At 43.3% G+C, this 17961-nt stretch overlaps 1 protein-coding gene across 1 annotated transcript in view; it reads right to left on the minus strand.

Moving 5' to 3' along the window:
* Positions 1-6938: 6938 nt before the first annotated feature.
* Positions 6939-17961, minus strand: part of LOC124550669 (endothelial zinc finger protein induced by tumor necrosis factor alpha-like) — a 119154-nt gene continuing 108131 nt past the window's right edge. The window contains exon 8 of the mRNA XM_047125392.1: positions 6939-7075. Coding sequence (XP_046981348.1) covers positions 6939-7075 — 137 coding nt within the window. The remainder of the gene's footprint in view (positions 7076-17961) is intronic.

Raw genomic sequence — 17961 nt, forward strand, 5'->3', positions numbered from 1 at the left:
AAGAAATGCAGATGATAAACGGATATTCAATGAACAAATACATTGTACTAGAACTGACATGTGATTACATTTTCACGCAATTTGGGTTCATAGATCTTGAGAGATCAGTACCCAGAACACCCACCTCTGGACGTAATAACGGCCTTGATACGCCTGGGCATTGAGTCAAACAGAGCTGGGATGGCGTGTACAGGTACAGCTGCCCATGAAGCTTCAACACGATACCACAGTTCATCAAGAGTAGTGACTGGCGTATTATGACGAGCCAGTTGCTTGGCCACCATTGACCAGACGTTTTCAATTGGTGAGAGATCTGGAGAATGTGCTGGCCAGGGCAGCAGTCGAACATTTTCTGTATCCAGAAAGGCCCATACAGGACCTGCAACATGCGGTCATGCATTACCCTGCTGAAATATAGGGTTTCGCAGGGATCGAATGAAGGGTAGAACCACGGGGTCGTAACACATCTGAAATGTAACATTCACTGTTCAAAGTGCCGTCAATGCGAACAAGAGGTGATCGAGACGTGTCACCAATGGCACCCCATACCATCACGCCGGGTGATACCCCAGTATGGCGATGACGAATACACGCTTCCAATGTGCGTTCACCACAATGTCGCCAAACACAGATGCGACCATCATGATGCTGTAAACAGAACCTGGATTCATCCGAAAAAATGACGTTTTGCCATTCGTGCACCCAGGTTCGTCGTTGGGTACACTATCGCAGCCGCTCCTGTCTGTGATGCAGTGTCAAGAGTAACCGCAGCCACGGTCTCCGAGCTCATAGTTCATGCTGCTTCAAACGTCGTCGAACTGTTCTTGCAGATGGTTTTTGTCTTGCAAACGTCCCCATCTGTTGACTCTGGGATCCAGAATGGCTGCACAATCCGTTACAGCCATCCGGATAAGATGCCTGTCATCTAGACTCCTAGTGATACGAGGCCGTTGTGATCCAGCACGGCGTTCCGTATTACCATCCTGAACCCACCAATTCCATATTCTGCTAACAGTCATTGGATCTCGACCAACGCGAGCAGCAATGTCGCGATACGATAAACCACAATCGCGATAGTCTACAATCCGACCTTTATCAAAGTCGGAAATGTGATGGTAAGCAGTTCTCCTCCTTACACGTAGCATCACAACAACGTTTCACCAGGCAACGCCAGTGAGCTGCTGTTTGTGTATAAGAAATCGATTGGAAACTTTCCTCATGTCAGCACGTTGTAGGTGTCACCACCGGCGTCAACCTTGTGTGAATGCTCTGAAAAGCTAATCATTTGCCTATCACAGCATCTTCTTTCTGTCGGTTATATTTCGCGTCTGTAGCACGTCATCTTCGTGGTGTAGCAATTTTAATGGCCAGTAGTGTAATTACATGTGGGTGCCACATTGTTCCATCTTACGGCCCTTACTTTTTCTTGTGTATATCAATGACCTTTCATCAATAACACATTAGTTCTAGTATGTTATATTTGTCCAGTGAATACCTGTTTATCATCTGCATTTCTTCTTGGTGTAGCAATTTTAATGGCGAGTAGTGTAGTTGCAGTTGGGTGATACCTAATAGCTGAATACATGTCTCTTTCCTAACAACTCCCTTTGTTTTCTGACAGAGGTATAAGATTTGGACCATTTTGCAGCATTTCGTGTTACACCATAATATTCCAACTTACTTAAAAGGATATTGTGAGTTAGTCAGTCAACTACCTTTGACAGATCACAAAATATACCAGTCGCCTGCAATTTTTTGTCTAATGAATTAAGTACATTTTCACTGTAAGTGTAGATAGCCTTCTCAGTATCAGAATCCTTTAGAAATCCGAACTGCGACTTTGACAGTATGTTATTTGTGATAAGATGGTTATATAGCCGACTGTACATTACATTTTCTAAAATTTTTGAGAATGCTGGCAAAAGCGAAATTGGACGGAAATTTGATGGTATTTCTTTATCTCCCTTCCTAAACAGTGGCTTATCTTCAGCATATTTCAACCATTCAGGAAATATTCCACTGACAAACGACTGGTTACACAGATAGCTTAATATATTACTTAACTCAGAATCACATTTTTGATTAACTTTGTCGCTGTTTGATCATACCCACTAGATGTTTTTGATTTTTAAAATTTTATGATGGACATTACTTCTGCTCGGATAGTGAGGGTCAAATTCATATTATGGAAGTTACTTGAAATGTCTGGTCTGAGGTATTCCATAGCAGCATCTACTGAACCTGACAACCCCATCTTTTCAGTAAAGTTATAAAATGTTTGTTAAAAAGTTCTGCAGCACTATACACATCTGTCACCAATGTATCATTTACTCTTAATGCTATTTGTTCCTCTTCATGTCTGGTTCTACCAGTCTCCTTCACTATATCCCATATTGTCGTTATTTTGTTATCTGATATGACTATCTTTTCCTTTTAGTATATTTGCTTTGATGTCTGTATTACAGTCTTTAACTATTTAGCAGTATTTCTTGTAATGTGCTACAGCATCAACATCAGAACTGTTTCGGATTGACAGATACATTTTCTTTTCGTTTTACAAGATATCTCTATGCCTCGAGTAATCCATGACTTCTATGCAGACTTTGCTCTAACCTTGGTTAGTTTTGGGGGAAAATAGCGTTCAAATAAGGTGAGCACTTTATTAGCAAAAGTGTTATATTTTTCATTCATGCCAAGAGCACTGTAAACATCACTCCAGTGAATGTCTCTGAGGAGTGTCCTAAAATAATCAATTTTTTCTTATTGATTGCCCTCTTGAGCTCATATTTGACAGGTTTTGTATCCTGTTCAGTATGAACATTTAACAGAAGGAACCGCATGTCATGGTCTGAGAGGCCATTGACTATTGGTTTTGTAATATAATTTTATTCATTGGACTTTTCTATAAAGATATTATCAATGGCTGTTTGTGAGCAATTAGCTACCCCAGTGGGGAACTTTACAGTGGGAATTAAGTTGAATGATAGTGTTACTAACTCAAATAAGTTCTTATTGGGAGAATCTGTAAGGAAATCTACATTGAAGTCACAAGCAACCACTACTTCTTTGTTTTTGGTTGTAAAATGGGCCAGTACAGCTCCAAGTTGGTCTAAAGCAAATACGTAGATAATTGTTTTTCTAATGAACGCTGTAGTGTGAGAAAGTTGTAAGACAGTGTGAATGCAGACGACGGGGAATTATGTATAGTAATATGTTAAGTAAGTTTATGGTAAAAGGAAAGCTAATTCGAGTGGAAATGAAAATAGTTATTAGCGAAAAGTGTGGTGTCACCGCCAGACACCACACTTGCCAGGTGGTAACCTTTAAATCGGCCACGGTCCGGTAGTATACGCCGGACCCGCGTGTCGCCACTGTCAGTGATTGCAGACCGAGCGCCGCCACACGGCAGGTCTAGAGAGAGACTTCCTAGCACTAGCCCCAGTTGTACAGCAGACTTTGCTAGCGATACTATACTGACAAACTACGCTCTCATTTGCCGAGACGATAGTTAGCATAGCCTTCAGCTACGTCATTTGCTACGACCTAGCAAGGCGCCATTACCAGTTTATATTGAGATTGTTATTATCAACAAGAGCGATGTTCTCCAATTATGGATTAAAGTTAAGTATTCAAGCAACTCCGTACTTTATTTATTAGACTCAACTCCTTTAATTGTTCCAGACCTCACGCCAGTCTGCGTGAGCTTAAACGCGTGCATTTCGGCCTCCTCTAGCAACACGGTGTTGGCTCTTCTGCCAACACAGCAAAAAGTATAAACAAAAAATCAAATGGTTCAAATGGCTCTGAGCACTATGCGACTTAACTTCTGAGGTGATCAGTCGCCTAGAACTTAGAACTAATTAAACCTAACTAACCTAAGGACATCACACACATCCATGCCCGAGGCAGGATTCGAACCTGCGACCGTAGCGGTCGCTCGGCTCCAGACTGTAGCGCCTAGAACCGCACGGTCACTCCGACCGGCAAACAAAACATCAGAATGTTAAATATTTATTTCGGGAAAAAGTACAGTTCGAAAGGGTGTTATTTCTTGCTTGGTTAGTCATGAAAAGCGCGGACTAACGCGGAAGAATAATGTTTTTCTATCGGCCTCAAAGAAAACTGACCGATCAGAACGGAGTATTCTTCGCGCGTCTTTTCTCTTGGAGACAGAGAATGCTTGCAGCAGTCTAGGTTGTCGGTGCCCATCCTTTCAGTAGTACGGTCGTTTTCAGTATGAGCTCCGAAGGCAGTTATAGTTTGCCGGTTTTAGTTGTACTACATGCCTCAAAAGCTCTCTAAAGTGAAGGCATATTTTATTCCGGTGTGTCTTTCAGAAAGTACGGATTTTTTAAAGTAATTCTGTGTATTAGAAAAGACAGTAATTCCGCGTGGCATATGGAGCAGATCGGTGACTAAAAACTTGAGTGCATTAGACAGCGATGAACTTAATGGTGTGGCGAGCATTTTCATTTAAGAACAATCCGTTTTTAGTAGCTGTTCAGATTTCGGAAAATACGTTACCATAAACTTGCTAACGTGAATGAAAGGATTTGTGCATGGCTGTGTTAGGATTAGCAAAAAAAAAAAAAAAAAAAAAAAGGTTCAAATGGCTCTGAGCACTATGGGACTTAACATCTATGGTCATCAGTCCCCTAGAACTTAAAACTACTTAAACCTAACTAACCTAAGGACATCACACACATCCATGCCCGAGGCAGGATTCGAACCTGCGACCGTAGCAGTCGCGCGGTTCCGGACTGCGCACCTAGAACCGCTAGACCACCGCGGCCGGCGTTAGGATTAGCACGGGCTTGGCAGTGAACGTGTAATTCTCAACTTCAGTTTTGCCAGTATTTCCACCTCTCATCCAAAATAAAAAGCTTTTCCCGATTTTTAGAACAGTTACGTTGCATGCATCCTGGTGCGAGTTGCAGTACGGTAGGTTTCTACTCGGCTTTCCTACCGGTGATCTACTGCGATGAGTTGACGGGTAGGTGCAGGTAAATGGAGAAAAGAAACCTCGCCGCCGCGAATCACACTTAAGTGCCTGGCAGAGGGTTAATCGGACTACCTTCACAGTAATTCTCTATTATTCCACTCTCGAACAGCCCGCGGAAGAAACGAACACCTATATCTTTCCGTGCGAGCTCTGGTTTCCCTTATTTTATTTTGATGGTCACTTCTCCCTATGTAGGTCGACATCAGAAACATATTTTCACGGTCGGAGGAGAAAGTTGGTGATTGGAGTTTAGTGAGAAGGTTCCACCGGAACGAAGAAAGCCTTTGTTTTAATGGTGTCCATCCCAAATCCCGTTTAATGTCCGTGATAGTCTTTCCCCTGTTTCTCGATAACAAAAAACGTGCTGCCCTCCTTTGAACTTTCTCGGTGTGCTCCGTTAATACTATCTGGTAAGGAACCCAGACCACTCAGCAGTGTTGCAAAAGAGGACGGACAAACGTAGTGTCTGCAGTAGATCTGTTACTTTCCTAAGTGTTCTGCCAATAAAATGCACTCGTTGGTTTGGCTTCCCCACAACATTTTCTACGTATTCTTTCCAATTCTGTTCGTAACTGGAATTCCTACATATTTAGTTGAATTTACGGCCTTTAGATTATCGTGTAACCAAAGTTTAACTGATTCCTTTTAGCACTCACGTGGATGACCTAACACTTTTCATTATTTAGCGTCAACTACCAATTTTCGCACCATTCAGATATCTTTTCTAAATCTTTTTCAATGTGTCTTGATCTTCTGATGACTTTACTGGCTGGTTCAAATGGCTCTGAGCACTATGGGACTTAACATCTATGGTCATCAGTCCCCTAGAACTTAGAACTACTTAAACCTAACTAACCTAAGGACATCACACAACACCCAGCCATCACGAGGCAGAGAAAATCCCTGACCCCGCCGGGAATCGAACCCGGGAGCCCGGGCGTGGGAAGCGAGAACGCTACCGCACGACCACGAGATGCGGGCGACGTTACTAGACGATATTCGACAGACAACACCATTAACAGCCAACCTAAGACAGCTCCTCAGATTGTCTCCTAAATCTTTTATGTAGATAAGGAACAGCAGAGGGCCTATAACACTACCTTGGTGAACGCCAGAAACAATTCCCGCTTTACTCGATGACTTTCTGTCGATTACTACGAACTGTGACCTCCCTGACAGGAAATCACGAATTCCAGTCACATAACTGACGACGATATTCCATAAGCACGCAATTTCACTATAAGCCGCTTGTGTGGTACTGTGTCAAAAGCCTTCCGGAAATCCAGAAATACGGAATGAATTTCTTATCAATAGCACTCAACACTTAGTGTAAGGAGCCAGTTATGTTTCACAAGAACGATGTTTTCTACATCCGTGTACGTTGTTTCTAAACCAAACTCACAAAAAAAAACCACAAACTGGAAGATGGAAATTACGTAGTTTCTCTACTGAACGCTGCGACTACCCTTTAAGAAGGCCTGGGCATAACTCATTTTGCATAAAATTGGAGTTCAGTTGTTTCTAAAATGATCGATTCGTGTGAAGATTTTCTTCGTGTCACATGAAATGTACGATGGGTATTCTTTGTCTCGGCTGTACCAATCTTCACATTACAAAAATCAAAACCATATTACCTTCAGAAACGCCATAAGTAAAGCATATGAAGATTCTTAGAAACGAAACCAAGCATGTTGCAAGTCAAGTCTACCATCAAATATTCGTAGAAAACCAATATGAGAATTATACATGCAGAGAGCTATATGCTTAAAGAGAGATAAACAGATAGAGAAAATTAGACCAACTAGAACTTTAGGCGGCATATTAACTATAGTTTCTGTTAGCACATGCCATAAAAACTTACTGAAGTAAGACTGTGCTACAGTTTGCAGAAATAAAAGTTTAGGTATCAACGAAGAGGATTGGTTTAAAGACTAGTTTAAGAAAAGGCGATAGGACAGTGATACGCACATTTGAAACCGCTGTGGCACTCCTTGTAAGTGCACGCCCACCTTCCTGCAGCACTGCAGATGCAAGTGTTGCACTCCATTTTTGTCACTTTTCCAGGTACACACACTGTAAGAGAAAAACGACATAATATTAGTTTGATATGTATTCAGAACAACTGGCTTCAGCTGTGCTTGTGATGCAGAACTGAGATTTAGTCTACACGTGGCGAATTTCACCTGCTGCTAGGCATTCATACGAACAAAAAATTGTAGAGAAGAAGTCCTTTGGTTTACGTTCAGTCTGTAAACTCCAGCCGTTGGTTTCGGTCGAAATAAAGCATTGCAAAATTCTTCAGTCAGATTAATAATAAGAAAAACTCTTTTTCTGGCCTTATATCGGAATATTTTATTTTTAATTACAGGACCTATATTTAGGTCGCTGTTTCTAAGATATTGGTCAAGTCTTTTGGTGAAGAGGAGACTATGGATTACTTTTAAAATGTTTATCAGTAATTACTGCTCAAGAAGGTTTCAGAGCAATTTCCAACTGAAATGAATTACCTTATAACGTAGCGTCATTATTATACAGGGTGTTACAAAAAGGTACGGCCAGACTTTCAGGAAACATTCCTCACACACAAAGAAAGAAAATATGTTATGTGGACATGTGTCCGGAAACGCTTACTTTCCATGTTAGAGCTCATTTCATTGCTTCAAACCACATTAATCATGGAATGGAAACACACAGCAACAGGACGTACCAGCGTGACTTCAAACACTTTGTTACAGTAAATGTTCAAAATGTCCTCCGTTAGCGAGGATACATGCATCCACGCTCCGTCGCATGGAATCCCTGATGCGCTGATGCAGCCCTGGAGAATGGCGTATTGTATCACAGCCGTCCACAATACGAGCACGAAGAGTCTCTACACTTGGTACCGGGGTTGCGTAGACAAGAGCTTTCAAATTCCCCCATAAATGAAAGTCAAGAGGGTTGAGGTCAGGAGAGCGTGGAGGCCATGGAATTGGTCCGCCTCTACCAATCCATCCGTCAACGAATCAGTCACATTAATATAAGCGCACGAACACTTCCCGTATCACTCTCCATACAGTGACGTGGTCATCGTTACCTTGTACAGCAGCAACTTCTCTGACGCTGACATTGGGGTTATCGTCAACTGCACGAAGAATTGCCTCGTCCATTGCAGGTGTCCTCGTCGTTCTAGGTCTTCCCCAATTGCGAGTCATAGGCTGGAATGTTCCATGCTCCCTAAGATGCCGATCAATTGCTTCGAACGTCTTCCTGTCGGGACACCTTCGTTCTGGAAATCTGTCTCGATACAAACGTACCGCGCCACGGCTATTGCCCAGTGCTAATCCATACATCAAATGGGCATCTGCCAACTTCGCGTTTGTAAACATTGCACTGACTGCAAAACCACGTTAGTGATTAACCTGTTGATGCTACGTACTGCTGTGCTTGATGCTAGTACTGTAGAGCAATGAGTCGCATGTCAACATTTCCTTCCTTCAATTGGGCCAACTGGCGGTGAATCGAGGAAGTACAGTACATACTGACGAAACTAAAATGAGCTCTAACATGGAAATTAAGCGTTTCCGGACACATGTCCACATAACATCTTTTCTTTATTTGTGTGTGAGGAATGTTTCCTGAAAGTTTGGCCGTACCTTTTTGTAACACCCTGTAGATTCACTGCATACTTTTCTCTTATGCTAACTTGACAAATCATTGGTAATGACATTACGTTTTTCGCTACTTCACTATACGTTTCTTTTGATGTTGTGCCTCTGTTTCTCATCTTTTTCTTATTTCTCACGTCGCCTTCAAATAAAAATACGTAATAAGCAACTGCAAATGACACTGGACAGCTTGGTACACCATAACAACTACTCCCAATGAAAGTGTAACAAGTTGTCCTGTACATCGCCATTTCATAATCGGTTATAGGTAAGCATCAGTTTTCAACTGTACAGATATTTTAAACATTATATTCCTCATCTGAAGTTAAGACTTACACAACAGACAGCATTTGTACTGATGTACAGAAAGACTACGTTGCTATTAAAATGATCCCTGGAAAACAAAAAGATGCAAACAAACAGAGAAACAGTGTTACCTCCTACAGTCTCTCTATTACCGATAGCCAAGACTCCAATGAATGGCAGGGGTTGTACTATCAGTTACTATCAGCGACTGGAAGGATGGTGTATTGCTATCAACGGGAGGACGTCGCAGATGAAGATGAGACCGAATTCACGGTACTGCCAGAAGAATTTGACAGAGCGCTGGAACACCAAAATTGAAACAAGGCCTCTGGAATAAATTCCCTCAAAACTACTGATATCCTTGGGAGAGCCAGTCAAAACAGTGCTGTTCCACTTGGTGTCCAAGCCGTATGAGACTGGCGAAGAATCTTCAGACTTATAGAAAAATGTAATAATTCCAACTACAAAGGAAACAGATGCTGACAGGTGTGAATATTGCCGAACTATCAGTTTAATAAGTTATGGTTGTAAAATATTAACACGAATTATTTACAGAAGAGTGGAAAAAGATGATAGAAGCTGACCTCAGGGAAGTTCAGTTTGGATTCCGGATAAATGTAGGAAACGTGTGGCAGTACTGACGCTATGACTTACTTCAGAAGATAGGTCAAAGAAAGGCAAACCTAGGGTTACAGTTTTTCTAGGTTTGAAGAAAGCTTTGGACAATGTCGACTGGAATGCACTCTTTGAATTATATCAGGGATAGGCTACAACCTTGCCTCGCTCCCTTCTCAACCACTGATCCCCTTTCATGTCTCTCATCTGTTACAGCTCACGTCTGATTTCCGTAAAAGTTGTATATAGGCCTACATTTTCTCTCCTTGTGTTTTATCACTGCTACCTTCAGAATTTTAATCTGTATACTGAGCAAGCGGTAAAGGAAACCAAAGAAAAATTTAGAAGAGGAATTAAAGTTCAGTGAGAAGATATAAAAACTTTGAGGTTTGCCGGTGGCATTGTGATTCTGTCAGAGGCAGCAAAGGGCTTGGAAAAGTAGTTGAACTGAATGGACAGTGTCTTGAAAAGGGGGGGGGGTATGAGATGAACATTAACAGAAGCAAAACAGGGGTAATGGAATGTAGCAGAATTAAATCACGCGACACCGGGAGAATTAGATTAAAAATGAGACACTACATGAATAGATGAGGTTTGCTATTTCCTCAGTGAAATAACTGATGATGGCCGAAGTAGAGAGGATATAAAACGTAGATTGGCAATGGAAAGAAAAATGTTTCTGAAGAAGAGAAGTTTGTTAGCATCGAATTAGGTTTAAGTGCCGGAAAATCTTTTCTGAAGGAATTTGTCTGGAGTGTAGCCTTCTATGAAAGTGGAACTGGATGATGAATAGTTCAGGTAAGTCGAGAATAGAAGCTTTTGATATTTAGCGCTACAGAAGAATGCTGAAGATTAGATGGGTAGATCACGTAACTAATGATGAGGTACTCAACATAAATGGAGCAAAAAAGAAATCTGCGGCATAACTTGAATGAAAGCAGGGCCCTGTTAATAGGGCACATTCTGAGACATCAAGCAATCACCATTTTTAATACTGAAGGGAAGTGAGGTTGGGGTGGTGGAGTAAAAATTCAACACGAACGCCGCGAAGTGAATACAGTAAGCAAATTCAAAAGTTGAATATAATCCATTATGGAGTCTAGGTAGAAGTTGTCGTTATACTGGTTATCACTGTTAGCATTCAACCGCGATTCTTATACATATATTTTAACAACGCGTTTCAAGAGACAATGCTCCCATCATCAGGTTGTAAAATCTATGTCATGAAATTAAACGGACTAAAAAGACAAAATACCATCACAAATAGTTGGGAAGTCCATAGAATAAAACAGAATTAAAAGTATATTGGACTGTGGGTCCTCGTCTCACATTGAAGTTGTTAACACAAGTCGATGGCCGTCCCATAGCTACCAAGTATGCTTTCGCACTGTGCCGACTCGGGGGCTGTTGTGGACTGACGTGCCTAGGTGTTGCGGCGTGGTTACAGCCGTGTGTCTCACAAAAGATAGCAAATATTTTTAAGCCATACGATGTTAAAATAGCTTTTCAGACTAATAACCTAGTGAGGTATAGCCTTAAGCACGATATTGGCGAGAAGAGAAATAAGTTTGAAAGATCGGGAGTTTATAAGATTCAGCGCAGAACTTGTGATGCAAAATATATAGGGCAGACAGGAAGATCATTCGCGATCCGGTATAAAGAACATAAAGATGCGCTCAGATTAGGAAATTATGACAAATCAGCTGTTGCGAACCATATATATGAAACAGGCCATCCCATTAAGAGCACAGAAGACAACGTAGAAATATTGCAAGTAGAAAAGAAAGGGAGGAAACTTGATTTACTAGAGGAATTCGAGATAGCTATCCATGAAAAGAAACAAAGCAATATTCTAAATGCACAAGATAATTTTAAAGAAATGAGATTTTTAGCGGGTTTTTAGAATTATTTTAGGGTAGGTATGCGACTTTAAACGTGTAGTATGTCACTGACAGAGTGGCGAGAGGCTAACGATGGCAGACCAATGCAATAAGGAAATAAGGCGCCCAATAGCATAGCGTTACCGTCAAGCACACGGCTGTAACCACGCCACAACACCTAGGCACGTCAGTCCACAACAGCTCCCGAGCCGGCACAGTGCGACAGCATACTTGCTAGCTATGGGACGGCCATCGACTGGTGTCAACAACTTCAGTGTAAGACGAGGACCCACAGTCCAATATACTTTTAATTCTGTTTCACTCTATGGACTTCCCAACTATTTGTGATGGTATTTTGTCTTTTTAGTCCGTTTAATTTCATGACATAGATTTTACAACCTGATGATGGGAGCATTGTCTCTTGAAACGCGTTGTTAAAATATATGTATAAGAATCGCGGTTGAATGCTAACAGTGATAACCAAATTCAAAAGTTATTCATAGATGAAGAGGCCTGCATAGGATGGAGTAGCGTGCAAAGCTGAATCAAACCAGTCTTCGCACTGAGGACCATAGCAACAACATCAGCAACCCTGTACATTGCATACATGGCGCTAGTGAGAACGGTTCTAGAATTCTCTCCAAGTGTTTCGAGACCTTATGCTTTCGGTATGATCCTAAGAGCTGAATGAACTCAGAGAGGCCCATCTGGGATCGTAACAGATAAATGAGCCGTGTGCGACTCGTGTTCGTGCCGTTTATTACTTGACACCTTGTCTTTGCGGTACTGATGTCACGTTTCTTATTCTATTTTCTGGCGTCACTAAGCTGCTGGCCTGCCTGCCCGTGAGTGGCAGCAGCAGCGCTATCGACAAGAGCACTGTCGTACTATCTTTGGAGCGACCGCTAGTACACTCCTGGAAATGGAAAAAAGAACACATTGACACCGGTGTGTCAGACCCACCATACTTGCTCCGGACACTGCGAGAGGGCTGTACAAGCAATGATCACACGCACGGCACAGCGGACACACCAGGAACCGCGGTGTTGGCCGTCGAATGGCGCTAGCTGCGCAGCATTTGTGCACCGCCGCCGTCAGTGTCAGCCAGTTTGCCGTGGCATACGGAGCTCCATCGCAGTCTTTAACACTGGTAGCATGCCGCGACAGCGTGGACGTGAACCGTATGTGCAGTTGACGGACTTTGAGTGAGGGCGTATAGTGGGCATGCGGGAGGCCGGGTGGACGTACCGCCGAATTGCTCAACACGTGGGGCGTGAGGTCTCCGCAGTACATCGATGTTGTCGCCAGTGGTCGGCGGAAGGTGCACGTGCCCGTCGACCTGGGACCGGACCGCAGCGACGCACGGATGCACGCCAAGACCGTAGGATCCTACGCAGTGCCGTAGGGGACCGCACCGCCACTTCCCAGCAAATTAGGGACACTGTTGCTCCTGGGGTATCGGCGAGGACCATTCGCAACCGTCTCCATGAAGCTGGGCTACGGTCCCGCACACTGTTAGGCCGTCTTCCGCTCACGCCCCAACATCGTGCAGCCCGCCTCCAGTGGTGTCGCGACAGGCGTGAATGGAGGGACGAATGGAGACGTGTCGTCTTCAGCGATGAGAGTCGCTTCTGCCTTGGTGCCAATGATGGTCGTATGCGTGTTTGGCGCCGTGCAGGTGAGCGCCACAATCAGGACTGCATACGACCGAGGCACACAGGGCCAACACCCGGCATCATGGCGTGGGGAGCGATCTCCTACACTGGCCGTACACCACTGGTGATCGTCGAGGGGACACTGAATAGTGCACGGTACATCCAAACCGTCATCGAACCCATCGTTCTACCATTCCTAGACCGGCAAGGGAATTTACTGTTCCAACAGGACAATGCACGTCCGCATGTATCCCGTGCCACCCAACGTGCTCTAGAAAGTGTAAGTCAACCTTCCTGGCCAGTAAGATCTCCGGATCTGTCCCCCATTGAGCATGTTTGGGACTGGATGAAGCGTCGTCTCACGCGGTCTGCACGTCCAGCAGGAACGCTGGTCCAACTGAGGCGCCAGGTGGAAATGGCATGGCAAGCCGTTCCACAGGACTACATCCAGCATCTCTACGATCGTCTCCATGGGAGAATAGCAGCCTGCATTGCTGCGAAAGGTGGATATACACTGTACTAGTGCCGACATTGTGCATGCTCTGTTGCCTGTGTCTATGTGCCTGTGGTTCTGTCAGTGTGATCATGTGATGTATCTGACCCCAGGAATGTGTCAATAAAGTTTCCCCTTCCTGGGACAATGAATTCACGGTGTTCTTATTTCAATTTCCAGGAGTGTATTTCCGGGTCGTGACGCGCGGGGAGTTCAGTCAGGATGGAACTCCAGTGAGGTCTGTACATCCAGTACTCGCCCGACCGCTGGCGACACACATGCACTGTCCGACGAAAGGAGACTTGGTCAGGGACGACCATTGGTTGGTTGTTCGGTCGGTCGTCTCATCGGGTGACATGTATTTGACCATCTGACCGCTTCTGGGCCCCTTCAATTGGTCATCTTATGCGACGTGGGTCGGTTCCTTCCTTGTGCAGAGATGTCGGGTGGCCAATGGGCAAGTGTTCCCTCTGCATGGTTGGTTCCGAGCCAGTGTCTCCAGGTCGCAGTGTGTCCGAGTTGCGAATGGACATCGAGGGAGTCGGGATGTAGTAGTAGTGAGGTTCGCTTCTGCCATGACTCGCCCGACCGTTGCCGACACACATCACTTGAGTGGGGCGACCTTGGTTGGTCGACTCACCGTACGACGTGTATTTGGTCGCTGACCGCTTCTGGGCTCTCCGTGTGTGTCGACTTAGCTGGCCGGAGTGGCCGAGCGGTTCTAGGCGTTACAGTCTGGAACCGCGCGACGGCTACGGTCGCAGGTTCGAATCCTGCCTCCGACATGGATGTGTATGATGTCCTTAGTTAGGTTTAAGTAGTTCTAAGTTCTAGGGTACTGATGACCTCAGTAGTTAAGTCCCATAGTGCTCAGACCCATTTGAACCATTTTTTGTGTCGACTTGTGATTCATCCTCATTGTTCCACAGTCACTCGTTTCAGTACTGTTCAAGTTGTTTGTGGAACCCTGTGTAGCTTGTGTGATTTTGACTGAGCAGCTGTGTTAATGCTGTCTGCGTGCTGATGCAGTGAGTCGGTTGGGACCAAGCAGCAAGCAACTCTCCATGGCGCGAGGCCAAGCCGGAGCCGCTGGCGGGGTGCGCGTGCTGTCGGATCGTGAGGCGCTAGCTGTGAGAGCGACAAGTTCGCTGCCCACAGAACCTGGATGCTATAGTTGAGTGATCAGTTAATCTGTTATTAAAGCTCAACTATCTCTTCGTTCATTTGCCGGTTGTTGTTCTCTTGGCCGTTCGGGCTAGCAGCATCGTATGATGGAGTTGGCGAAATCTTGCAGCCATCTTCCTACGTTTTGATTAATTATTGAATTGACTGTTACTTATCAGTGAAGTGCACCAGCGGTATTTTGTGTCCTGTGACGGTTAACGCTCCAGTTAACTGCCCTGGTCGTTAGCGTAGTTTGTAGGCAGTGTGCCTTTTCTTCATCATGTTGATGCTGTCCAGCACAGCGTGTAGTTCTACAGCCTTTAAGTTGTTGTTTGGTTCATATTTGCTTAGAGTGGTTATTGTTCCCCTGGATGTTTTTAGACGCCAATTTCTGGAGGCTTAGTGCTGTTCGTATTCTCGCTCTCGGCCGATATTCTCCATCGTTGTGCCATTGGTCGCACAGAAGGAAATTGGTTAAATTCTTGGTCGGTCCTTGAGACGGCTCTAGTTTGGGTTGCCATCCAATTACCTAACTTCAACTCTTGGCTGCCTGTCTCACCTCACGTTACGTTTGTGGTACCTTCCTAGGCCGACCCCTGGAACACTTCTGAGTACCACTTGTTCTGTTTGTTTTAAATTGTGATTTTCATTTTAGCTGAAGTATTGGGCGAGGCCTCTGACTGTGTATTAATTCAGTTTTTTTAAAAGTTTACATAATGGCCTTCAACCGTGTTAAATTAAATTTTGAGCATTGATTGTTTAAAAAAAATTTTATTCTTAGAAATTGTTCTATCTGGAATTGTTTGTAATGAGGCCCTAAGCTGGTAGTTGTCCCATGTGTGTACCCCTTACTAAGGCCTTCAGCCGTGTATATTCTCTAAAGAAAAATTTTTTATAAGAAGCAAGAGGTTATTCTAAATTATTTATCTGACTTGTTATTCAGGCCTTCAGCTGTTGTTTCAAATTTGTTTGCGGCCTTCAGCCATTCTGTTATAAGTTTAAAAGGAAAATTTCTTGCTTAGAAAAAAATTGATTGTTAATGTGACTTAATTATAGTTGTCCTTCAGACGTGTAGTGTAGGCCGTCAGCCGTTAATTGCTTTCATTGCATGTTTTTTATGAAAAAAGAATTTACCTTCTATTTTTAATTGATTTTGATTTCTAAAGCAGGCCTTCAGCCATTCTTGTGTTTGCTGTGTGTTTTTGTGTCTTCAGCCCAGAAAGCATCTTAAGTTTTCTTTAACTAGACCTTCAGCCATATTGTTTAGTTGTGATCCTTAAGCCAACATGTAAATAAGTGGTTCTTAGAAAAATAAAGTTGTGTGTTCGATTGTGCAACTCACAGTGACTGTTTACGGCCCCATCCACAACCTTAACCTTTTCCTGTGCGCTCTCTGACTACCTATCAATCAGGTATCAATAAATACTAAATAATGGTTTAAAGGATCGAAGTGCCATGTATAAAAGAGCTTCAGACTTGTGATTACTATTCAAATGAGTTACCTTGTTAAATGTTTAAGGCACGTAAGAAACAAAAAGTTTAGGAAAGGTATGGCATTATGTTTAAAGTGTAATGGAAGTTGCAATGTTTTACATGAAAGGCTTGTGTTACCCTTATATAATGTCTGCTTATGTGCTGTTTGCATGTGTCAAAGTACATAAATATGTCGAAGTATAGAATTAAGTTCTCAGAACTTTCTATGGAATTCATTTCATGTAACAAGCATTTTATATAGCATATATAATAAGGGAACCAGCTGGCAGACTAAAAATGTGTGCCAGACCGAGACTCGAACTCGCGACCTTCGCCTTTCAGGGACAAGTGCTCTACCAACTCTTTTTTTTTTTTTTTAAATCTCATTTTGTTCGCTTATATTCGTTGGATCTGCTCGGGGCGGACGTCGTAATATATCTGTTCAAGTTCGTTGTTGATCGATTAACTCAGTTTTTTTATGACAGAGGGCAGCTAACCCTCTGACCGAACACGCTGAGCTACCGTGCCGGCAACCAACTGAGCTACCCAAGCACGACTCACGACCCCTCCTCTCAGCTTTGGAAGGTAGGAGACGAGGTACTAGCAGAGTTGAAGCTATGAGAAGGGGCTGTAAGTCGTGCTTGGATAGCTCAGCTGGTAGAGCACTTGCAGGTGAAAGGCGAAGGTCGCGAGTTCGACCCACGGTCCGGCACACAGTTTTAATCTGGCAGGAAGTTAAGTAAAAATGTCTGCTAGATTTCAGTTTTCACAGCACTTGGTCACAACAGTCGAGATTAGGTATTTTGTGTATGAATGATTTATTAAAAACGCATAACTATGTTACATTCTAACAATGTGTCTAATAGATTCACATATTTTGACAATCTATTCACATATTTTGACAGTCTCCTGACAAATGATCAGGGAAGAGAGTATATAATCGAATGTTGTATGGTTTCTGTGTTCTACTTTCTGATGTGTTCCACACACTCGAGAACAATTTCATTTTTGGGCCTATATAACAAAAACTGAATTTGATCTAAAACTGATCTAATCCAGTGCAGTACTTGCCCACGAAAGGCAAAGATCCTGAGTTTTTAGTCTCTGTCTGGTAAACAGTTGTAATCTTAAAGGAAGCTTCATATTAGAACAGATTCCATGGTAGAGTGAAAAATTCATTCTGAAAGTCGCCAATTGTCCGATTCCTTGCTGACTTAGCGTACATTCAAATCTTAGCACAGTACCCCTGATGTTATATGATTGTGATGAGGAGGTTGGTGAAGGGTGGAGGAAGGAGCCACGTGCCTGTAATGGCAGGGAGAGTGCACTAGGATGTGTAATATGTGTGTTTTGTCAACAAGGTCCCAGGTAAATCGAGACTAGTTGACGTCTTCAGATTTACACTCGTTATATTCCTCAGAGGTAGGCCGGACATATTGCTGCCAGATGTGAGTGTACGTGTGTAGCAGAGGACTCCCAAAAATTATTAGAAAGGAACTGCATATAACATTAAATAAGTAAATGTGTGGCGCATTTAAAAATTATCTACGCGGTATATTCTCCAAGTTCATATTTCCATGACTTGGTATCATGGTGAAAACACCATTCCTCCTACAGGGGAACGACAATGTACAGCAAGATGCATACCGGAAAAAAGTCAGCAAGGAAGCACTGTAGACCATTTCGAATAAACAGCTGCAGTAATGGATGACCTGCCTGGTATATA

The sequence above is a fragment of the Schistocerca americana genome, chromosome 9 (assembly GCF_021461395.2).
Source record: "Schistocerca americana isolate TAMUIC-IGC-003095 chromosome 9, iqSchAmer2.1, whole genome shotgun sequence".
Classification (NCBI taxonomy): domain Eukaryota; kingdom Metazoa; phylum Arthropoda; class Insecta; order Orthoptera; family Acrididae; genus Schistocerca; species Schistocerca americana.